The sequence below is a fragment of the Oryctolagus cuniculus genome, chromosome 17 (assembly GCF_051225735.1).
Source record: "Oryctolagus cuniculus isolate XC-2025 breed Fujian yellow rabbit chromosome 17, ASM5122573v1, whole genome shotgun sequence".
Taxonomy (NCBI): domain Eukaryota; kingdom Metazoa; phylum Chordata; class Mammalia; order Lagomorpha; family Leporidae; genus Oryctolagus; species Oryctolagus cuniculus.
In genome coordinates this window covers 15257099-15282590 of record NC_142883.1, presented here as the reverse complement: position 1 = coordinate 15282590, position 25492 = coordinate 15257099, and the positions used below count along the sequence as shown (strand labels likewise).

The 25492-nt window shown below is 39.2% G+C and overlaps 1 protein-coding gene across 23 annotated transcripts in view; it reads left to right on the top strand.

Annotated features, from left to right (window-relative positions):
* TANC2 (tetratricopeptide repeat, ankyrin repeat and coiled-coil containing 2) overlaps positions 1-25492 on the top strand; it is a 439275-nt gene that overhangs the window by 338805 nt on the left and 74978 nt on the right. For all 23 annotated transcript variants that reach the window (XR_007911352.3, XM_051825098.3, XM_051825097.3 and 20 more), the window contains 2 exons: positions 16799-17030; positions 24224-24390. Coding sequence is in view for 22 of the 23 variants with exons in the window: in XM_051825098.3 (XP_051681058.1) it covers positions 16799-17030; positions 24224-24390 (399 nt within the window). In the remaining variant the exon portion in view is untranslated. The remainder of the gene's footprint in view (positions 1-16798; positions 17031-24223; positions 24391-25492) is intronic.

The following is a 25492-nucleotide window of genomic DNA, read 5'->3' as shown; positions in this document are numbered from 1 at the left end:
ACCAGGTAATTTTAAGAAGTGTCAGAGACACAAAAAACAAAATTTTTTTTTCCTATGGAAATCTGCATAAGAAAAAAAATCAAATGTCATCCTTGCCAAGGGATTAGTTCTGTACTATATCCATGGGATGTCAACTAATCATGTCTCCTGAAATTGCTGCTGCTGCAATTGAAGCTATCAATCAAAGGAAGTACTCATTTCAGCAATTCTGTGATAGTGAGCATGTTGCGCATAATATGGAGCTATAAACCAGGTACACACACACACACACACAGAGGGTAAAAAATAACAATGAAATATAATATTTCATTTGTATTGCAGTGGCTGTTTTTTGAAAGATTTATATTTAGGAGAAGTACTATCCAAATCAAACAACAAATGCCCTATTGTTATTTTATGAAATCCATCTATGGATTTACTCCTCTAAAAATTAATACTGAGTTTTATAGTCAGACCCAAATTTCATTTATATTCAGGGTAGTGATAGGGAAAACAACCTTGTCAGTTTCAGTGTTTATCTGCCCCTACCATTAGAACAGATCAGTGTTGAAATGTTCACCCTTCAGTTCCCAGAAAAAAGCCTGGCACATAAAATATTTATTAAATAAATTGGGAATTCTAGTCTTTTCTCTATACTGAAGCCTGAGTAATCTTTCTAAAACATATATTTGTTTTTGCTACTTAAAACCAGTAAATGGTCTCCTTGTTGTTCCTGAAGGATATTCGTATTCACTTCTTAAACATCACATGAATTCTAATGAAAGAACCTTTAATTTGCTGGATATTGGGGGCCAGACACTTCTTTGTGCGCAGAGTTGGGCAGAGGGGCAATGTGTGTTGGCCTCTCTGTTATAGGATGTTTGCTATCGTTGCCCTCTACCCAATGCCAGTGGCATTCCCTCAGCCTCCAGTTAGGACCATCAAAAATGTCTCCAGACATTTCCAAATGTTGCCTGGGGAGCAAAACCATCCCTAGTTGAAACCTCGCCACTCCCCACTCATTTACACTTAAAATTGATTTCACTTTCTTGAAAGTGCATAGCTGTGTCTTGCCTTAGAGCTTTGGTAAATGTGTTTTTCCTCTGGCTATAACACTACCATACTCCCATCTGCTCCTCCTTCATATCTCAGCTAGATATAGCTTCTTATAAGAAGTCTTATCTGGCTCTTCTAAGTTAGCTTAAGATGCCTCAATTGTGTGTTGTCCCAATATCCTGTATTTCTTCTCTCTCAGTATTTATCACACTACTATTATTAACTTATTTAATTGCCCATCTTTCCCGCTAAACTCTGAAGAACAAACAGGGGTCATATCTATATTGCTCATTATTGTCTGTCCAGGACCTAGCACAATGCCTGGCATTTTGGTGGAAATTCAATTCATGTTTGTGAATAAATTATATTCTTGACAGGTAGAGTTAGACAGTGAGAGAGAGAGAGAGAGAGAGGTCTTCCTTCCGTTGGTTCACCCCCCAAATGGCCGCTACCGCTGGTGCACTGCACTGATCCGAAGCCAGGTGCTTCCTCCTGGTCTCCCATGTGGGTGCAGGGCCCAAGCACTTGGGCCATCCTGCACTGCACTCCCAGGCTACAGCAGAGAGCTGGATTGGAAGAGGAGCAACCAGGACTAGTATCCGGCGCCCCAACTGGGACTAGAACCCGGGATGCTGGTGCCGCAGGCGGAGGATTAGCCTAGTGAGCCACGGCACCACCCTGTGAATAAATTCTGATGTCAATATTTTTCATAAAGAAATCTTGGGGCATTCACCTGGGTGCTTATTGATAGTAATGTTTCCCAACTAACTTACTAGGTCAAACCAGAGTCAGATTTGTGTATTCCAGAATGAATCTTGGTAGAGTGTGTGGAATTCTACCAGCCCTCTGAGAAAGTGCTTCATAAACTGTGGATTAAATGCACTTAGACTATTTATGTTGTATCAGATGTACTTCTTTGGGAATCTAGGTGAGCTAAGTAAATTAGTCACTTTTCTTTAAAATTTATGTTTGGTTTTGGCCCTAATCTCTATTGGCTCAAATAATCAGCCATCTGTAATTGAATAATAACAGTACATGAGATATAACTATTTAGACCTAGAAATACGACAAAGCTAAACATTATCCTTAGTTCTATAGTAGCTAATTAAAGAATAGGACTCTGACTACCAGATATTAAAGCATATTATACAGGCTTTATAATCAAAACGATGTGGTACTGGTACATTTTTTTTAGAAAACTTTTATTTAATAAATATAAATTTCAGAAGTACAACTTTTGGATTATAGCAGTTTTCCCCCATAACCACCCTCCCACCTGCAAACCATCCCATTTCCTACTCCCTCTCCCACCCCATTCTTCATTAACATTCATTTTTAATTATCTTTATATACAGAAGATCAACTCTATACTAAGTAAAGATTTCAACAGATTGCACCCACAGACATACAAAGTACTGTTTGATGACTAGTTTTTACTGTTAATTCTTATAGTACAACACATTAAGGACAGAGATCCTACATGGAGAGTAAGTGCACAGTGACTCCTGTTGTTGATTTAACAATTGACACTTTTATTTATGACGTCAGTGATCACCTGAGGCTCTCATCATGAGCTGTGAAGGCTATGGAAGCCTCTTGAGTTCACAAACTCCAACCTTATTTAGAAAAGGCCATAATCAAAGTGGAAATTCTCTCCTCCTTCAGAGAAAGGTACCTCCTTCTTTGATGGCCCGTTATTTCCACTGGGATCTCACAGAGGTCTTTCATTTAGGTTTTTTTTTATTTTTTTATTTTATTTTATTTTATTTTATTTTATTTTTTTTTGCCACAGTGTCTTGGCTTTTCATGCCTGAGAGACTCTCATGGGCTTTTTAGCCAGACACAAATGTATTAAGGGCTGAATCTGAGGCCAGAGTGCTATTTAGGGCATTTGCCATTCTATGAGTCTGCTATGTATCCTGCTTCCCATGTTGGATCATTTTCTCCTTTTTAAATCTATCAATTATTATTAGCAGACACTGGTCTTATTTATGTTATTCCTTTGACACTTAATCCTATCTTTATGATCAATTATGAACTTAACTAATCAGTTTAACTAGTAAGATGGCATTGGTACCTGCCAACTTAATGAAAGTTGGGAGTCCCACGGCACGTTTCTAGCTTTACCATTAGGAGTAAGTCCAAGTGAGCATATCCAAACTGTACATCTCCTCCCTCTCTCATTTTTTAACAGGGATCAATTTTCAGTTGAATTTAAATTTAAATTTAAAGAGTTCAACCAGTGGTATTAAGTAGAAGAAGAAAATATTAAAAATAATAAAATAGTAAGCTGTTCCTGGACAGTCAGGACAAGAGCTGTCATAGTGTCAGTTTCACTTCTACAGGTTTCCTTTTAGGTGCTCAGTTAGTTGTCACTGATCAGGGAGAACATATGATATTTGTTCCTTTGGGACTGGCTTATTTCACTCAGCATGATGTTTTCCAGATTCCTCCATTTTGTTGCAAATGACCGGACTTCATTTTTTTTTTTACTACTGTGTAGTATTCTATAGAGTGCATATCCCATAATTTCTTTATCCAGTCTCATGTTGATGGGCATTTAGGTTGATTCCATGTCTTAGCTATTGTGAATTGAGCTGCAATAAACATTGAGGTGCAGATAGCGCTTTTATTTGCCAATTTATTTTCTCTTGGGTAAATTCCGAGGAGTGGGATGGCTGGGTCGTGTGGTAGGGCTATATTCATGTTTCTGAGGTATCTCCAAACTGTTTTCCATAGTGGTTTTACGAGTTTGCATTCCCACCAACAGTGGATTAGTGTGTCTTTTTCCCCACATCCTCGCCAGCATATGCTGTTAGTTGATTTCTGTATGTAAGCCATTCTAACCAGGATGAGGTGAAACCTCATTGTGGTTTTGATTTGCATTTCCCTGATTGCTAGTGATCCTGAACATTTTTTCATGTGTCTGTTGGCCGTTTGGATTTCTTCTTTTGAATAATGTCTATTTAGGTCCTTGGCCCATCTCATAAGTGGGTTGTTTGTTTTGTTGTTGTGGAGTTTCTTGATCTCTTTGTAGATTCTGGTTATTAATCCTTTATCAGTTGCATTGTTTGCAAATATTTTCTCCCATTCTGACAGTTGCCTCTTCACTTTCCTGACTGTTTCTTTTGCAGTACAGAAGCTTGTCAATTTGATGTAATCCCAGTTGTTAACTTTGGCTTTGACTGCCTGTGCCTCTGGGGTCTTTTCCAAGAAGTCTTTGCCTGTGCCTATATCTTGCAGGGTTTCTCCTATATTCTCTAATAATTTGATGGTATCAGGTCATAGATTTAGATATTTAATCCATGATGAGTAGATTTTTGTGGGGTCTTGTTTCATACTTCTGCATGTGGAAATCCAATTTTCCCAGCACCATTTGTTGAAGAGACTGTCCTTGCTCCAGGAATTGGTTTTAGCTCCTTGATGAAATGTAAGTTGGTTGTAGATGTTTGGATTCATTTCTGGTGTTTCTATTCTGTTCCATTGGTCTATCCATCTGTTTCTGTACCAGTACCATGCTGTTTTGATTATAACTGCCCTGTAGTATGTCTTGAAATCTGGTATTGTGATGCCTCTGGTTCTGTTTTTGTTGTACAAGATTGCTTTAGCTATTCGAGGTCTCCTGTGCCTCCATATGAATTTTAGCATCATTTTTTCCAGATCTGAAGAGAATGTATTTGGTATTTTGATTGGTATCGCATTGAATCAATTTCTTTTGGGAGAATGGACATCTTGATGATATTGATTCTTCCAATCCATGAACACTGAAGATTTTTCCATTTTTTGGTATCTTCTTCTATTTCTTTCTTTAAGATTTTGCAATTCTCATCGTAGAGATCTTTGACATCCTTAGTTAAGTTTATTCCAAGGTATTTGCTTTTTTTTTTTTTTTTTTTTTTTGTAGCTATTGTGAATTGGATTGATCCCCAAAGTTCTTTCTCAGCCTTGGCATTGTCTGTGTATACAAAGGCTATTGATTTTTGTACATTGATTTTATATCCTGCTACTTTGCCAAAATCTTCTATGAGTTCCAATAGTCTCTTAGTAGAGTTCTTTGGATCCCCTGCATAAAGAATAATATCATCTGCAAAGAGGGATAGTTTGACTTCTTCCTTCTCAATTTGTATCCCTTTAATTTCTTTTTCTTGCCTAATGGCTCTGGCTAAAACTTCCAGTACTATGTTGAATAGCAGTGGTGAGAGTGGGCATCCCTGTCTGGTACCAGATTTCAGTGGAAATGCTTCCAACTTTTCCCCATTCAATATGGTGCTGGCCATGAGTTTTTCATAAATTGCCTTGATTATATTGAGGAATGTTCCTTCTATACCCAATTTGCTTAGAGTTTTCATCATGAAAGGGTGTTGAATTTTATCAAATGCTTTCTCTGCATCTATTGAGATAATCATATGGTTTTTCTTCTGCAGTCTATTAATGTGGTGTATCACATTGATTTGCGAACATTGAACCATCCCTGCATACCAGGGATAAATCCTACTTGGTCTGGGTGGATGATCTTCCTGATGTGTTGTTGCATTCTATTGGCCAGAATTTTATTGAGGATTTTGGTACTGGTATATTAATAGACAAATAAACCAATGGGATGGAATAAGAAGTTCAGAATTCATCCCAAATACATATGAATACTCCATGCTTGACAAAGGCAGTGTCTCAAATTACTGGGTTGAAGAAAGGGTTTTTAGCTGAATGACACTGGACAGTTGGTAAGCATATAGTAAGTTAATCTAAAGTGTGCATCATGCACAAGAATAAACTTCAAATGGATTGGAGATCTAAATATAACAAGTGAACCCATACCAATAATAGTAGAAAACATGGGTGACTTCCTCTTTAACCTTGGTAAAGGGAAAGGCTTTCTAACCAAGATGTAACTCTGGAAGAATGGAATAAAAATGTTGGTAACTTTGACTACATAAGTATTTTTCAAGCATTGTATGATACCCACAAAATATAAACAAAGACGAAAGACAACTGACAAATTGAGAGAACATATTTATGACATATCTTGAAAGCATAAACAACAAAAACAAAAATAGACAAATGGTATAAAACTAAAGTTTCTATACAGCAAAGAAACCATCAACAATGTGAAGAAATAATCCACAGAATAGGAGAAAATATTTGCAAATTGTATATCTATGAATATGTTAATATCCAAAATATCAGGAACTTAAACAACTCAATAGCAAGAAAACTGCCCAATTTAAAAATGGGACCTAAGCAGACATTTATCAAAAGGATATATACAAATGGCCAAAAGTATCCCTAATCACTGGGAAAATACAAGTTACAAACACAGCAAAGGGGACTTGCATTGTGGTGTAGCTGGTAAAGCCACTGTCTGTACACCACATTCCATATAGGCGCTGGTTCACATCCCAGCTGCTCTATTTCCTATCCAGATCCCTGCTAATGGCCTGGGATTGACAGCAGAGAATGACCCAAGTATTTGGACACCTGCCACCCACAAGGAAGACCCAGATGAAGCTCCTGGCTTTGGTCTCACCCAGCACTGGCCATTGCAGCCACCTGGGAAGTAAAACAGCAATGGAAGACCTCAACCTCAATATCTCTCTCTCTCTCTCTCTCTCTCTCTCTCACTGTCACTCTTTCTCCCTCTCCCTCTCTTCAACTCTGACTTTCGAAATAAATAAATCTTTTTTTAAAAATAAGAGTATAATGAAACCTTTATTATAATGTAAATTAAAAAATATATTACCTCAAAAATAAGTAAAATAGAAAAAAAAAACCTCAATGAAAAATCACCTCATACCTGTTAGTTTATGTACTGCCGAAGTGAGCATACCTCATACCTGTTAGAATTGCTACAATCAGTAAGACAAAAGACAAAAAGTGCTGGGAGAGATGTGGAGAAAAGACAATCTTTATATATTGTTGATAGGAATGTAAATTAGTACAGCCACTATAGGAAAATGTATGGAGGTTGCTCAGAACACTAAAAGTGGGTTTAACATATGAACCAGTAATCCCAATTCTGGGTATATGTCCAAAGGAACTGAAATCAGTATGTCAAAAGGATAGCTACACTCCCATGTTCACTTCAGTATTCACAGTAGTCCAGATGTGTAACCAACCTAAGTGTCTGACAGCAGTGAACAGATAAAATGTGCTAAATGAGAGGCTTTCAAAAAGTTCATTTACATCTGGAATCTAAAAACATTGTACTCATAGAAGTAGAGATCACAGTGATGGTTATCAAAGGCTTCAGGAGGAAAAGAATAGGGAGTTGTTGATTGAAGAGTACAAAGTTTCAGATAGACAGCAGGAGTAAGTTTTGAGGTTTGATGTATAACAAGATAATTGCCATAGTAACATTTTTCAAAATAACAGAGAATAATAGGTGGTAGATGCGCTATTTGCGCATTTCACATTGGAGACATATTTAACCATCCCACATTGTCTACATAGGTCAAAACAACAACTTGGAAGTGAACATTTGGCACAACCACTTGAAACACCCACATCGCATACTAAAGTACCTAAATTATGAGTTCTGGCTCCACTTTGAATTACAGCTTCCTGCTAATGCACATCCTGGGGAGCACAAGCTATGGCACAAATGACTGGGTTCTCACTAACCCACATGCAAGACCTAGATTGAATTACTGGCTCCTGGCTCCTGCCTGGCCCAGGCATGGCTATTGTAGACATTTGGGGAGTGAACAAGTTAATGGAAGACTGATATCAATCTCTCTTTGTATCTTTCCGTCTCACTCTCTGCCTTTCAAATAAATTTAAAATTTTTTTAATCACATCATACCCCATAAATGTATATAGTTACAGGTGGGTAGGTAGATCGATACATAGATAGATACTTGTATATATGATGGAGTTTTTCTCATATGCTTCAACCCAAATCAATTTATTGCAGCATATTGAATGCAGAGGCAAGTAAGGGTATCTACTGCACAATGTGAAATAGCACCACTTTACTTTCTGAAATTTTTGCTTTGAGAAATATTTTCACGAAAATGTTCTTAGAGGTCAACATGTGGTGTGTTTACGGTTTTTTAAATGAATCGATAAATAGATTTTTAAAGAAAATATTTGCAACATATGCCACAGATAAATACATTCAAACTCACTTAAAAGACACAAACTGAAGCAACACTGAGTTACCATTGACACCTGTAACACTGGCAAAAAAATTTAAAACTATGACAGTACATATTGTTGGCAAGGCCATGAGAAAACAGACACTCATACTGGTGGGAATGGAGGAAAATGTGTTAGTACCAGGCAAAACTGTAATATACACTTTCCTTTCAATCCAGTTTCTTGCTTCTAGAAATCTACCTTGAAGGTACAGTTCAAATAATACAAAAATGTATTTGCACAAGTTAGTCACTAAAGCATTATTTAATAAATGAAAAATATTGGAAATAACCTAAATGTTCATGTACAGAGAGATCAAATAACTATGATACATCCACTCAATGAAATAGTATTCAGTTGTAAAAAAAAGAGAATGAAGAAGGTCTTTGTGGTTTTTAGATGTATTGTTAGGTAGGAGGAAAAAGTACAAGACTATCTGGAGGATACTAACCTTCTTGTAAAAAAGAAGGGGATATAAGAAAAAACATAGGTACAGTCATGCCTTGAGACCCCAGAGAGATTGGTTCCAGGAGCCCTCGGGGAATAATGATTATGAAAAAACATCTGTATGTGTTCAGGACAGGTACAATTTCTTTTTTTTTTTTTTTTTTTTTTGACAGGCAGAGTGGACAGTGAGAGAGAGAGAGAGACAGAGAGAAAGGTCTTCCTTTTGCCGTTGGTTCACCCTCCAATGGCCGCCGCCGTCGCCGCACTGCGGCCGGCGCATCATGCTGATCCGAAGGCAGGAGCCAGGTGCTTCTCCTGGTCTCCCATGGGGTGCAGGGCCCAAGCACCTGGGCCATCCTCCACTGCACTCCCTGGCCACAGCAGAGAGCTGGCCTGGAAGAGGGGCAACCGGAACAGAATCCGGCACCCCGACCGGGACTAGAACCCGGTGTGCCGGCGCCGCAAGGCAGAGGATTAGCCTATTGAGCCACGGTGCCGGCCACACAGGTACAATTTCTTTAAATAAACATTTGATTGAATCCATGGCTGGGGAACCTGCAGATATGGATGACCAACTCTATTTGCTTATTTTTGCAAAAGAAATATAGGAAGGCTAAACGAGAAACCAAATTGGTCACCTATAATATATATGTAGGAAATTGATGGAAAGAAGGGGGTGGTAGATATGAGATAGTGGGATGAATATGTCTTTTTGTATGGCTGTGATTCTTAGAAACCTGGTAGTGTTCATATACCAAAAATAACTCCAGAAAACAATATTTGACTGCATATTGTCATACTGAAGACAAAAAGTATTATTATAGATTATTTATAACTAGATTATAGTATATAAATACTATAAACTATAAACACTATAAACAGCCATCTTCTGCTGCCTTCCCTGGCACATTAGCAAGAAGCTGTATCAGAAGCAAAATCGTCTGGACTTGAACTGGCAGTCTGATATGAGATGCTAGTGTTACAAGTGGTGGCTTAACCTGCTACACCAGAATACCAGTGCCAACAATTATTTTTTTAATTTTTATTTGAAATGCAGAGACAAACAGTTGGAGTCCCAGCTGTTCCACTTCCAATCCTGCTCCTTGCTAATGTGCCTGGGAAAGCAGCAAAAGATGGTCTAGGTCCTTGGGCCCCTGCAACCCATGTCGGGGCTGCTGGCTTCGGTCTGGCCCAGCCCTGGCCATTGTGGCCATTTGGGGAGTGAACCAGCAAATGGAAGAGCTCTCTCTGCCTGTCTGTTTCTCTGTAACTCTGCCTTTCAGATAAATAGAAATTTTTTTTAACTTTTATTTAATGAATATAAATTTCCAAAGTACGATTTATGGATTACAATGGCTTCCCCCCCATACCGTCCCTCCCACCCACAACGCTCCCCTTTCCCACTCCCTCTCCCCTTCCATTCACATCAAGATTCATTTTCGATTCTCTTAATATACAGAAGATCAGCTTAGTGTACATTAAGTAAGGATTTCAACAGTTTGCTCCCACACAGAAACATAAAGTGAAAAATAATAGATGATTTTTTTAAAATGATGATGAAATCAGATCAGACCTATTGTCATGTTTAATCCCAGTGAGAGTCAAGTTGGGAGTTGATAATTTCTTTTTTTTTTTTTTTTTTTTTACAGAGGATCAGTTTAGTATACATTAAGTAAAGATTTCAACAGTTTGCACCCCCATAGAAACACAAAGTGAAATATATTGTTTGAGTACTCATTATAGCATTAAATCTCAATGCACAGCACATTAAGGACAGAGATCCTACATGAGGAGTAAGTGCACAGTGACTCCTGTTGTTGACTTTACCAATTGACACTCCTGTCTATGGCATCAGTGATCTCCCTATGCTCCAGTCATGAGTTTCCAAGGCTATGGAAGCCCTCTGAGTTCTCCGATTCTTATCTTGTTTAGACAAGGTCATAGTCAAAGTGGAAGTTCTCTCCTCCCTTCAGAGAAAGGTACCTCCTTCTTTGAAGACCTGTTCTTTCCACTGGGATCTCACTCACAGAGATCTTTTGCCAGAGTGTCTTGGCTTTCCATGCCTGAAATACTCTCATGGGCTTTTCAGCCAGATCCGAATGCCTTTAGGGCTGATTCTGAAGCCAGAGTGCTATTTAGGACATCTGCCATTCTGTGAGTCTGCTGAGTATCTCACTTCCCATGTTGGATCACTCTCCCCTTTATTTATTCTATCGGTTAGTGTTAGCAGGTACTAGACTTGAAAAAATTTTTAAATGTGGATAGAAAGAAGGAAATAGAACATCATTGTGAGACAAACACTTCAGCAGTAATTGTTGCAAATAAGATACACCAATGAATACTAAAGTTAATGGGCAAAACTTTGACAAAAAACAAGGTTTTCATAGTCCCAAAAGGATTTCTCCCAAGATAGGAACTACAAAGGGAAATAGGGTAACTTTACAATGGAGAAACCTGGTAGAAGCTTAATGTGAATAAAGTCAACATCACAGGTAACAAGAAATGCCAACATTATGAACCCCAATGATATGAACTACTAAGAAGGACACAGCATTGTATCTGTGGTATTCTTGCCAGAAAGTCTCAGGTGATGAAAAAGCATTAGACAAACCCAAATTAAGAGACATTCAGGCCGGCGCCGCGGCTCACTAGGCTAATCCTCCGCCTAGCGGCGCCGGCACACCGGGTTCTAGTCCCGGTTGGGGCGCCGGATTCTGTCCCGGTTGCCCCTCTTCCAGGCCAGCCCTCTGCTGTGGCCAGGGAGTGCAGTGGAGGATGGCCCGGGTGCTTGGGCCCTGCACCCCATGGGAGACCAGGAAAAGCACCTGGCTCCTGGCTCCTGCCATCGGATCAGCGCGGTGTGCCGGCCGCAGCGCGCTGGCCGCGGCGGCCATTGGAGGGTGAACCAACGGCAAGGGAAGACCTTTCTCTCTCTGTCTCTCTCTCTCACTGTCCACTCTGCCTGTCAAAAAATAAAAATAAAAAAAAAAAAAAAGAGACATTCAGCAGAGTAACAGACCAATACATTTCAAAGTGTCAAAACCATGGAAAGCAACAACGGAAGATCTCTTAAAGATTAGAGACCAAGGAGAAACAGAAAAATGCAATATGGGGTACTCGATAGACTCCTGGAACAGAAAAGGGCATAGTGGAAAACTCTTAAGTTTTAATGTCTTTCGGTAATCTTTTGTGCCAGTGTTGATTTCCTGGTTTTGATAATTGTGCTATAGGTATTTGAGATGTTAATAATAAGGGAAGGTCAGTAAGGGACATATGAAAACTGTGTACCATTTCTGTAACATTTCTGTAGGTCTAAAATTAGTTCAAAGTAAAAAGTTAAAAAAGAAATAAAAGTCCGACACCCGCACACAACCCACCAATGGATGCCAAGCTAGAAAATTCCCAAGTTAGAACCCAAGGTCTGGTAGCTATTATTAGCTTCCAGTCCCAGAGTGAGGATTAGCATCCAATTTCAGAGACAGGAGAAAGTAGCAACTACTTTCTCCAGGTCCCTAGAAATTTTATGAACCAAACTTTATCTTGTAAGTTGAAAGAACTGTGCTGATTAGGAAATCAATCAGGTTGTGGTAAGGGAGAAGCAGTTCACAAAAGGAGACTTGGAATAAGAGTGTGAGAGTAGACAGGAGGGAAAGGCAATTGCAGTTAGAATTTAAATGATACAAATGCCAGTCATTATGTAACTTAGATTTTTTTATACAAATGAATTCTTGATATTCAAAGTGCCTTGCCTGTGACATGATACCACTGGTATCCTATATAGGGCTGGTTCAAGTCCCAGCTGCTCCATTTCCCATCAGCTCCCTGCTAATGAGCATGGGAAAAGCACTCGAAGATGGCCCAAGTTCTTGGGCCTCTGCACCCGTGTGGGAGACCCAGATGAAGCTCCTGGCTCAGACCTGGCTGTTGCAGCCATCGGAGAGAGAATCAGCACATGGAAGGTCTTGTCTGTTTGTCTCTGTCTATCTGTCTCTCTCTCTCTCTCTCGTCCCCTTTCTCCTCTCGCCCCCTTGTCTCTGTAGCTCTGACTTTCAAATAAGTAAATCTTTAAAAAATATTAAAACTGACTTTATGTGCGATTTGCTTAATTCTGTCAGATTATTTGTGGTGGAAAATGGCCTATGGAGCTTGAAGGCCTTGGACTTTTAACACAAGTCTGAAGACTTGCTGCCACTCAATACCTATGATGAGGGTGATGATTACTTTTATCATTCCCTGGATACAGCTTTAAATCAAAATAGTGTTTACTGACCTCCAGTTTTTTCTTTGTTTATATAACCTACATGCTGCCCCTTTTTTTCTTTCTTCACAGGAGTAACCTAAAATTTATTTATCTTCTACCAAAGGATTAATGCAACTCTAGTCATACCAGATACACTTTGTATAGATTTGTTATGATAAAATGTTTAGAGATTCAACATCAGGAAAACATGAGATGGGAAAAAATTAATAATATAAAAAGATATAACTAAAAATGAAATCCAGACAAGCCATTTTAGAGACAAGAATTCACCAAGGAGAAAGGTTTTACTTGCTGATCTGTTGGAAGTACACTAGTTCTGAACTGTTTCCAAATAGTTGGAACAACAGTGATTATGTGTAGGCAAACATGATGACTTCCTCAAAGCTATAGGGAATAATCTAATATCCAATACTGAGCTCTGATAAAAGAAAAAATATATGTATTTCCAGAATTGCTTTCTGTTTTTAAACATAGGAAAAGTTATTTAGTATCAATAGATAATTTTGGAGAAGTATCAGATGCTTTTGACAGATTGAATGTACACATGTGTTTAGCTTCAACATGTGGAAACAGCTGAAGTGAGATATGATCAAAACTTACAGGTTCAGAGGTTTGATCTTTGCTTTCTATCAAGAAGAGATTTGTATCCTTGCAGACATAACCACCGACATTTAGTGTTCATTGAGAAGGCAGATCAATTGCTGACAGATTTCCTCTTTAGGTTCTTTACGTTGTGTTTAAGATAGGTAATAAAATAATGACTAACCAATCTAAAGGAAAAGAGTGGAGATTTTTCCAATACAACCTCTGGTTTGCATTTTCATATTGTGCTTGGGCTTCATTGCCTTACTCACAAGCAGTTCCTCTGTTCAGACTTCTATATGCAGTAACATTTCTTGTGGTGTCCAGTTTTTCTAAATTTTTGATGAAAAGGATTTTGAGTGCTTTTTTTTTCTTACAGTAATAGACATTTCCAGCCTGTGTAAAAGAGCTAGAATGAACATACTTATAGATTGGGAGTCTTTTCAAAGTAGAACCCATTGGTGGATGACTGTTTTCTGAATGATGACTAAACAGCTACAGTCCCAATAGTATATCTACAAATGCCACTATGACAAATTTCAGATGCCCACAGGTACAAAGCTAATAACTGAAAAAGATAAAGTGCAGAGAAGGCAGAGGAAGATGGAGATGATCCTGATGATAATGACAACATAGGCTGCTATTACCCAGATATACCATGTGCTGAGTACCATGTCAGATTCTTCCCATACATTCAAGCTGAGTCTCCTTTGCCAGTTTTTTGTTTTTGTTTTTTAGTTTTTCTTTATGTGAGAGATACGCCTATAATAGCCAAGGCTATCTATTTTCTTTATGTGAGAGATACGCCTATAATAGCCAAGGCCAGGAGCCAGGAACCCAATTACTTGAGCCATCACTGTTGCCTCCTGGGATCTGCATTGGCAGGAAGCTGGAGCCAGGAATTGAAGCCATCCCATTCCTTCTTCCTTTAATCTAATTCTGATACTCATGTCTCTGCCTGAGTGCTCAGAAAAAAGTGATAATTTTTAAATCAAGAATGTATTTTTGTACAAGGCTTAGTTTATAACACAGCAAGTCTAATGTGTAGTATAGGCATATGTGGGTGTTCAGACTAGCAGGATTTCTCTTCAGTTATTTTATTCTTAATGCTTTGTTACAGCATTGTTAGCTTTTACTGTACTACTCCATGCTGTATAAATGTTAGTGATATTAATGTGACTCTTAATTCTCAGGCTTGCTTTTCATTTCTCATAATCCAGAAGTAAAACTCAATTTTTGTTTTTAAATTTAATTCTGCATTATAACATTGTATGTATATAATAGAAATAGCATAACAAAGTTCTTTTCATCATATTACCTGTCATAAATCACAGTTTCTGAGTTAGCCACTTGTATTTTCACCTGAAAAAGTTGAAGAATGGGGAGCTGGCATTGTGGCATAGCAGGTAAAACTGCCACTGCCTGCAGTGCCGGCATCCAATATGAGCGCCACTTTTAGGTCCCAGCTGCTTCATTTACAGTGCAGCTGCTTGCTAATATGCCTGGGAAAACAATGAAAAACAGCCCAGAAGCAGGCCACACAGCAGACTCATAGAATGACAAACTCCCTAACCAGCACTCTGGCTTCAGAATCAGCCCTTAAGGCATTTGGATCTGGCTAAAAAGCCCATGAGAATATTTCAGGCATGGAAAGCCAAGACACTGTGGCAAAAAAAAATGACCTACATGAAAGACCTCTGTGAGATCCCAGCAGAAAGAACGGGCCATCAAAGAAGGAGGTACCTTTCTCTGAAGCGAGGGAAGAACTTCCACTTTGATGATGGCCCTTCTAAATAAGGTCAGAGTTTGTGGACTCGGAAGTTCTGTTTCTTTTTCTTTCTTCCTTCTTTCTTTCTTTCTTTTTTATTTATTTATTTATATATATTTTTTTTGACAGGCAGAGTGGACAGTGAGAGAGACAGAGACAAAGGTCTTCCTTTGCCGTTGGTTCACCCTCCAATGGCCGCCACAGCTGGCGTGCTGCGGCCGGCGCACCGCGCTGATCCGATAGAAGGAGCCAGGTGCTTCTCCTGGTCTCCCATGGGGTGCAGGGCCCAAGCACCTGGGCCATCCTCCACTGCACTCCCTGGCCACAGCAGAGAGCTGGCCTGGAAGAGGGGCAACCGGGATGGAATCCAGCGCCCTGACCAGGACTAGGACCCGTGTGCCGGCGCCGCAGGTGGAGGATTAGCCTAGTGAGCCGCGGCGCTGGCCAGAAGTTCTGTTTCTATAGCCTTGGCAGCTCATGACAAAAGCCTCAGGTGATCACTTACGTCATAAATAAGAGTGTCAGTTGTTAAATCAACAACAGGAGTCACTGTGTACTTGTTCCCCATGTAGGATCTCTGTCCTTAATGAGTTGTACTATGAGAATTAACAGTAAAACTAGTCTTCAAACAGTACTTTATACTTTGTATGTCTGTGTGGATACAAGCTAATGAAATCTTTACTTAGTATAGAGTTGATCTTCTGTATATAAAGATAATTAAAAATGAATCTTAATGAAGAATGGGATGGGAGAAGGAGTAGGAGGTAGAAAGGGAGGGGCGTGGGAGGGCAGATATGGGGGAGAAGAACCACTATAATCCAAAAGGTGTACCTATGAAATTTATATTTATTAAATAAAAGCTTTCTAAATTTTTTTAAAAAGAAATAATACAAAAAAAAAAAAAAAAAAAAAAAAAAAAGCCAGGTCCTTGGGCCCCTGCACCCACATGGGACATCTGGGAGGAGTTCCAGGCCCCTGGCTTCAATCTGGCCCAGCTTTGTTTGTTGCAGCTATCTGGGGAGTGGACCAGCAGAAAGAAGATCTCTCTCTGACTCTCCCTCTCTGTATGTAACTCTTCCTTTCAAATAAATAAATAAATCTTTAAAAAAAAGAGGGCCAGCACTGTGGTGTAGTAAGTAAAGCCGCTGCCTGCAGTGCCGGCATCCCATATGGACATGAGTTCATGTCCCAGCTGTTCCACTTCTAATCTAGCTCTCTGCTATGGCCTGGGAAAGCAGTAGAAGATGGCCTAAGCCCTTGGGCCCCTGCACCCGCGTGGGAGACCTGGAACAAGCTCCTGTCTCCTGCCTCCCTGCTTCAGATTGGCACAGCTCCAGCCATTGTGGCCAATTGGGGAGTGAACCAGCAGATGGAAAACCTCTCATTCTCTCTGTCTCTCTGACTTTCTCTCTGCCTCTCCTTCTCTCTGTAACTCTGCCCTTTAAATAAATAAATAAATCTTTTTTAAAAATTTGATGAATAGAAAAGCAAAATACAGTGTTATAGTGACCAAATAGTCACCATAGTTATTACTCCTGCTACTCATAAGCATGTTTGTCTTCCTTTTGTAGGTGGTTGCCTATCACTATTGCCAAGCAGATAACGCCTATACCTGCCTGGTACCAGAATTTGTCCACAACGTTGCTGCCCTGCTCTGCCGCTCACCCCAGCTGACAGCCTACCGGGAACAGCTTCTCCGAGAGCCTCACCTACAGAGCATGCTGAGCCTTAGATCCTGTGTTCAGGACCCCATGGCCTCCTTCCGGAGGGGAGTCTTGGAGCCTTTGGAAAACCTCCACAAAGGTACAGATGAGGTCCAAATGAGGTAAAAGGTGGAGGTTTTGGAGCCCGAGGTCACCTGTGTTATGCTATAGAAATGATTATTTTTATCACGTTGCCAAAACTAAATATTCCAGGATACAGTTAAGAGGGGAAGAACGATTTCACTTGAGGGAACAAAATTTCTGCAGCAACTGCTACTTTAATACTTTCTTTATAAAAATTCTCATTCTCATTTCCAAATACAATGCATTTTTCTCATACTAAAGGTAGTAGAGCTTCCAGTCCTTTCTGTGCATTCAAATAAATCAGTAAATTCGTGGCTCAAACTCAGTGTTGTGGAGTTTCTATATTTAGAACCTCCCTATCTTTATGCAATATTTTTTTTCACTCCATCAGTTTAGGAAAAGCACCCATGGCAGCACCATCCTATGTATATTAGGAATCACTTAATTGTATACTTTAAAAGGTATTTTAAAGATATGTAAGGTTATTTCATAGTATATTTGTCTTAAGAAATCTGTTATTTTTAAAAGCAAAAAATGAATGTGATTTGTCTCCCACTCATGCCCATACCTTTACTCCTTTGTTTTTCCATATTTCTAGTGTCGCTGTGGCTGAAGGAGATGTGCACCATTGCTTTTAAGGTGGCACTTGCCTTCCTTCATCTCTCTGCCCTATACCCTTGCCTATGAAGCAAAGAAGTTGAGTAAACCTGAGATTTCTGAGCAATCCTGTTTATTCCTGAGACTTAGATATAATTTCAAGGGTTTCAGAGGTACTCATAAGAAAGAGTGCTTGTAATTCCTGTTCTCCTGTTCGTCAACTTTAGTTATTTCAGCTTCCACGCTAGTTACTTGGATCTCGGAATTTCTTTTTCTTCTCAACTGTTGACCTCGGTCTCTACCTCTGCTACCTGTTAGCTTGACCACACCCTAGAACTTTCTAAACCTTGAACTTTTTTCCACAGGTATTTTTAAGCCTATCTTCTCTACATTCAATCAATCTCGGAATCCTGCTAATTCCAGCTTCATGATATTTTCACATTCATTTCTCCCAAACTCATTCCAAACATTATCACCCTAAAGGCTCTTTAGTTTCCCATAACATTATATCTTTATTGCTACCTCTTCATGGTCTTCTTCAGTTCACCGGTTTAGTGCTTCTTTCATAGCATAACACACTTAGATAATCATGAAAAGTTTCCTTAGCACACTGGGATAAAAATTCATGACTCTTCATGCATATCCATGGCTGACTATGGGGCTACAGCTGTATTGGGCCCATATACCCTGAAAGCTGAAGAGACTCATTTAAAAGCACACATGTAACCCTTCCCTGGCAAACATGCTGGAGAAGCTCTGCCCCAGTCTCCTTAGTCCTCTAGACATTCTGTGCCGCTTTCAGATAAAGCATTATAAAGCGTTTCTCTGATCACTTAATTTCCCAATGATTCTCTCTTGCCTACTGAACTAACTTCAGCTCCTTAGTCTGTCTAGCACTCAAGGTGCTGATGGCCTGAATTCAAGCTGGATTACAGCCTTACTGTTCACTTTTATTCTTTTGAACCATATGTGTACACATAAACTAAAATATCACTATTCCTCAAATACTCCTCTGTGCTTTTCTGCTCCATACACTAATTGTGGTTTTCTTTTTTGATTTGCCTTCTCGTCACATCTCTTCTTGTCATCATTCTACCTGTCTCACAAGGACCAGGTGAAATGCAACCTCATTCATGAAATACCTGCTATTTCATCTTCCCCTTCCCATTCACACACAGTGTGAATCGATATTAGATTTTTTTTACCTCAATTGTGGCATTCAGCACATCATTGTATGTATAACAATTTAAAATTTTATCACATTTATTGAACATTTACTATATACCAAATATACTTTGTACTTTACAAGAATTAGTTATTATCTATTCTTATCCTACCCCGTGTTGTTGACATTAAGAAACTTTTCTTATTCAGCTTTTATCTTTCATAGTGGTTACCTCACTTTGAGTGTAGTAGACCTTCAGGAAATACATTTTGAATGAGTAAGTGAACATAGAAACTGCTTGCTGTTGAAGGAAGAACAGTGTTAAAGGATCTCCATACACTTCAAGGCTAATTCATGGAGAATACCTAAAAGCTTGCAAAATGAGTTGCAAATTATCAATGATATTTTATGTTTTATAATTTGCCCCAAGATAGATTAGCTGTTTATTTAGAGCACTCTAACTAGGTTTATTTATCTCTAATCTTTAAAGTGAATTTAATAGCTTCATCTTATTCTCATGTTTTCACTTGCCCTTAAAAATCACCTTCGTAAACAATAGCTGGAAAAACAATTTATTAAATGCTAAAAATTATTTGATTAACCCAAAAGAATTCAGGAAAGAAAGAAAAGGTTTTTTAAAAAGATGAAACAAGCAAGATGATAGACTTTAAGTCAGTCATACCAATAATTACATTAAATGTAAATAGATTAAGCACTTTTATATTGAAAGGCTATAGGACTGAATAAAAAGTAAATTCTATCCACATGATGTTATTTAAATATAAAGACAGATTGAAAGTAAATAATAGACTGACCTCAGAATCAACCCATAAGGCTTCCTGGTCAGGCTGAAAGGCTTGTGGGAGCATTTCAGGCATGGAAATACAAGCCTCTGTGGAAAAACAATCCTACACAGAGGCTCTCTATGAGACCTCAGAAGAAAGGGTCATCAAAGAAGGAGACACTCTTCTCTGAAGGGAGAAGAGAGCATCCACTTTGCTTACGGCCGTGTCCAAATACCGAGTGACGGAGTCTGTGGTCACAAAAGGCTTCCATAGCTTTGGTAGCCCATGACAAGGGCCTAAGTTGATCATTGACATCACAAATAAAGAGTGTTAATTGTTAAAGGAACAACAGTAGTCACTGTGCACTTGCTCCCCAGGTAGGACTTCTGTCCCTATTGAATTGTAATATGAGAATTGGCTGCAAATTCTCTCCTCAAACTGTACTCTATATGTTGTATGTGGGTGTAGGGGCAAATTGTTGAAATCTGTGATTAGCATCGAGTTGGTCCTCTGTATATAAAATCATACTAAAAATGATCCATAATGAAGAAGGAGATGGGAGAGGGAATGGGAGGTGGGATGGGAGTGGAGTGAGGGATATGGGGGAAGGAACCACTATATTCCTAAAGTTGTATCTATGTAAAAATGCATTCATTCAATAAAAAAATTATGAAATGAAAAAAGAAAGTAAGTAATAGAAAAATGTGTATAGTGTAAACATGGGAAGTTGAAGTAGATTTATTAAAATCAAATCTTCCATTTACTGGTTCATTCTCCAGATGGCCACAACTTTCCAGGCTGGCCAGGCTGAAGCCAGGAGCTTGTTCCAGGTTTCCCCTGTGGGTTCAGAGGCCCAAGGACTTAGGCCATCCTCTGCTGCTTTCCCAGATGCATTAGCAGAGAGCGGGATCAAAAGTGGAGTAACCAGGATACGAACCGGCGCCCATATAGAATGCCAGCATTTCAGGCGGTAACTTAACCCATTACACCACAGCACCATCCCCCATGTTTGTCTTTTAAAATGTATTGTCTTTGTGTACCATGATACAAAACAGAATGGGCAGCCCTGTTCTGGGAGAATGTTCTGTTATTGAGATGTAGGTAGTTATGTGATGGCTTTCCAGGGTATATATAAGCGTGGCTCCTCAGAGTTAGCATGTAATATTTTTCTAGATATTACCTTCCTAAAATCAGAATACACTTCAAGATAGGAGGTATCACTAGAGAGGCACTTAATACACATAGACCAACCAGCTTATCAAGAAGGTACAATAGTCTTAAATGTGAATTCACCTAATAAAAGAGATTCAAAGTGCATTCAAAAACTGACAAAACTAAAGATACAGACAAATTGATTTTTAGAGATTTTAACACCTTTTTTCAGTAACTATTAAAATAAGTAGGCAAGGGGCCGGTGCCGTGGCACACTAGGTTAATCCTCCACCTACGGCACCGGCATCCCATATGGGTGCCGGCTTCTAGTCCCAGTTGCCCCTCTTCTAGTCCAACTCTCTGCTGTGGCCCTGGAGGGCAGTGGAGGATGGCCCAAGTGTTTGGGCCCTGCACCTGCATGGAAGACCAGAAAGAAACTCCTGGCTTCGGATCAGCGCAGCGCCGGCCATAGCGGCCATTTGGGGCATGAACCAACAGAAGGAAGACCTTTCTCTCTGTCTCTCTCTCTCACTATCTGTAACTCTACCTATTAAATAAATTTAAAAAAAAATTTTTAAATATATTTAAAAGAAAATAGAGGAAAGTGGAACTTCCCTCAATTTATTTTATTAGGCAAGCATGATACTGACACCAAAATATGATAAGGACCTTATGAGAAAAGATAATTACAGAACAGTATTCCTCATGACCATCAAAGCAACATCCTGAAGGAAAACTAGCAAATTGATTAGTCAATCTTGGTCAGGAATGTGATGTTATTTAGCATTTGAAAGTTAACAGTGTAATTCATCATATTAACAGAATAAAGGAAACTATCCATGTAATCATCTCAATAAATTCAGAAAAGCATTTGACAAAATACCACACGAGTTAATGATTTTTTTTTCTAAAACCTGCAAATTAGGAATAAAAGGAAACTTATGGGCAGGCATTGTGGTGCAGCAGGTTAACCTGCTGCTTGGGATACCTGCATCCCATGTTGCAGTGCTGGTTTTAAGTCCCAATTCGATGTATTTAAAATGCAATAATTTTAAAAGTAGGTCATTTTTAAAAGGAGCTAGAGTTTTCTAGCTTCAGCCACCAATGTGAAGTGAAGAGAGACATTTAATTTGTTACTACAAGTAAAACAAAGATAAATCAGCTATCATGTGAAGGTTTTCTTGTTAAAAATTAGCTGATATACATCTTTTCACCCTTCCTCGCTTCTTCGGTTACACTAGCAGTAAGGCCTCAAGTACTAAACTGTTCTGACCTTAGTCCCTGCTTCCATGTGTTCACTTGCAGATGATATAATTTTTGCTTCTCTTGGACATCTAGGTAGAGTGTTAAATGAGACTACTAAGGAAGACAGTTCAAGTATTTGTTAAGTGTACATATAAAGAGACAATGGGGTGGGGGGCGGCGCTGTGGCAAAGTGGGTTAACGCCCTGGCCTGAAGCACCGTCATCCCATATGGGCACCGGTTCGAGACCTGGCTGTTCCACTTCCTGTCCAGCTCTCTGCTATGGCCCGGGATAGCAGTAGAGGATGCCCCAGGTGCTTGGGCCCCTGCACCCACGTGGGAGACCCGGAGGAAGCTCCTGGCTCCTGGCTTTGGATCAGCGCAGCTCCAGCCGTTGCGGCCATCTGGAGAGTGAACCATCGGATGGAAGACTCTCTCTCTCTCTGCCTCTCTTCTCTCTGTGTAACTCTGACTTTCAAATAAATAAATAAATCTTTAAAAAAAAAAAGAGAGAGACAATGGGGAATATCATGGGGGGCCGGCACTGTGGCATAGTAGGTTAAGCCTTTGCCTGCGGTGCCAGCACCACGTGTGGGCTCTGGTTCATGTCCCAGCTGCTCCACTTCTGATCCAGTTCTCTGCTTATGACCTGGGAAAGCAGTAGAGGATGGCCCAAGTGTTTGGGCCCCTGTTCTCATCTCATGCAGGAGACCAGAAGAAGCTCCTGGCTTCAGATTGACTCAGCTCTCTCTCTAACTCTACCTCTCAAATAAATAAAATCTTAAAAATAATGTGCATCTACAAGGAATTAAATGACTAGAGCAGTGACTCCCAGATGCAAGTCCATTTAAAGTTTTCCTTCAATCTTTAAGAAAATAAGAACTGTGTAGAATTTGTATAGATGTGGATATAATGTGGATTTTTACATACGTGAGTATATAAAGGTTAAATAATGTCCTCCTACTTTTTAATGTTAAAATATGTCTTATTCTGTGAGTGGTGATTCCCTTTTGCCTTCCTCCCTTCTGGACCGGCAAGGTCCTGCTAACTAGTAACTCTTACTTGTTACTCACCATTCATTTATATTAAAATGTTCATTCAGACCGGCACCGTGGCTCAATAGGCTAATCCTCCACCTAGCGGCGCCGGCACACCGGGTTCTAGTCCCGGTCGGGGCGCTGGATTCTTTCCTGGTTACCCCTCTTCCAGGCCAGCTCTCTGCTGTGGCCAGGGAGTGCAGTGGAGGATGGCCCAGGTGCTTGGGCCCTGCACCCCATGGGAGACCAGGAGAAGCACCTGGCTCCTTCTATCGGATCAGCGCGGTGCGCCGGCCGCAGCACGCCAGCTGTGGCGGCCATTGGAGGGTGAACCAACGGCAAAGGAAGACCTTTCTCTCTGTCTCTCTCACTATCCACTCTTCCTGTCCAAAAAAAAAAAAAAAAAAATGTTCATTCAGTCTGGGTGTTTTTTAAGTCTCTGTTTAATGTGGTTCAAGAATCAATAAGTGAAAGAAGCAGCTTAAAATCTCACCAAGCCTGCTTCTTTGGTCTAGCCCTGAAAATAAACTGATTTTATCAGATTAGATCTGTGTAAAGTGCTGAAGGGAACCGGATACAAACAGCAGATCCTGTCCTTCCCTGGGATTCCTACTTCACTTGGTAGATGTCACAAGGGATTGGTCTCACTGAGGCTACTTCTGGTGTAGTATAGGAAACCATGAGGATCTTGGCATCTAGCTGCCCAGTTCAGGTCTGTTGACTGGGATACCTGTTCTGTGTTCTCTCGACGCTTCCTTCCCAGCACACATCACATAGATTCCTATGTATTGCTTTTGACTTTAAATTAGACCTTTTTCGGGAAATTTTCAAAAGAACATGTGATCCTGTTCTCTTTAATATTATCAATTAGGAGAAAACAGAACACTGTCTATTATGCATTTTCAAGTGTGATAGAAAAATGAATTTCCATGTGGAAATTGTCATAATTCCAAGGCTTAAGCTATTTATAACTAACAATATGAGAATTTCTGAAAATGATGATCTATTTATTTATATCATACATTTGTGACAAAAGCTTTCACACCTGGTTAAAAAAACAACAGTATGAATTCACTAGATGTCTTCTGTGTCTTTATTTACCTTAAGCATTCAGTAAACACAAGAGGCCTTTTCTAATATTTTTTTCAAACAGATACATGGTCAAAAACCCAGTAAGAACTAACTTACCCACTTGGTAATTATTAAGTAATTTGTTTCTTTCTATCTCAGAGAGAAAAATCCCAGATGAAGATTTCATCATTTTAATTGATGGATTAAATGAAGCAGAATTTCACAAACCGGATTATGGGGATACAATTGTATCATTTCTGAGTAAAATGATTGGAAAATTTCCTTCTTGGCTCAAACTAATTGTAACAGTTAGGACCAGTTTACAGGTATGTGTTTGTTTGCTTTTGAACCATAAATTGTTTCCCTTGGAAAGAGCTTAATCTGAAAAAGTTAGGTCCTAGTTCCTTTAGTGATAACTAAAAACCTCAACCATATCCTAGAGCATTTGAATTATTCTTACAAATGATTATTTAGGAATTATCCTTATATTTTAAAGTAAGAGATAGTATCTGGAGCATGCATTCTCTGTATATAACAGATTCCTAAAATGCTAAAATGACCCTTAAAATAAAAAAGAAATTCCATTTTTCTAGACTTTGTCCTGATGACAGCAGTGTAAAGAAAGCCCCAACACTTTTACTTTTGTTTCATGTTTTTTATCATTTAATGCTGTGCAAAATCCAGTTCAACCTATTGTCTAGAGTCAGATTTTCTGGTTCTTCCCTCTGCTTCTACTGGAGCAACTGTTCTGTGGCATGAAAGTGAACTTTCTTCTGTAAATGCCTTCCTCTAACAAATAGCAATGATAGGGCTTTGTATTAAATTTACTATAACTGGGAGATGCTGTGTTTTTAATTGCCTTCCCTGCTCACTAACTGATCACTCAATGTCTAGAAGAAGTACCCAAAATGTGGAACTGAGCCTGTAAAAGCAGATGGGCTAATGATAAGTGATTCCACATTCCCCACCCTTCTCCCTGCCATTGTTGGTATTTTTGATTCTTTACTTATTCACAGTTCATTTGTAGCAGTGTTTCTTGCCCTTTTTCAAGCCACTCCCTGTTTTGATGAATATTAAAATATCATACATTATATCCATCCCACTACTTTGATACATCCTTATAGTAATGCATAGAAAATAGTCTTGTGTGAAGTCCCTACTTTTCCTCTTTACCAGGCATTTAGGAATTATACATTGACCAATTAGAAACTATATTTCTAATGGTAAAAAACTATATTTCTAGTCCTGGCCACCACCTTGCAGATATTTATTAGTCATCTTAAGGTAATTTAAGTTAAATGTGACTGAATCAACATAAATGCATCTTTACAACTAAAAATTACCTAATGTATCATTATTGGCCAGTAACTTGATTATTAATAAAAAATGGCCAGAAGAAATGTCCAGGAACACAATCTTTGACTACTT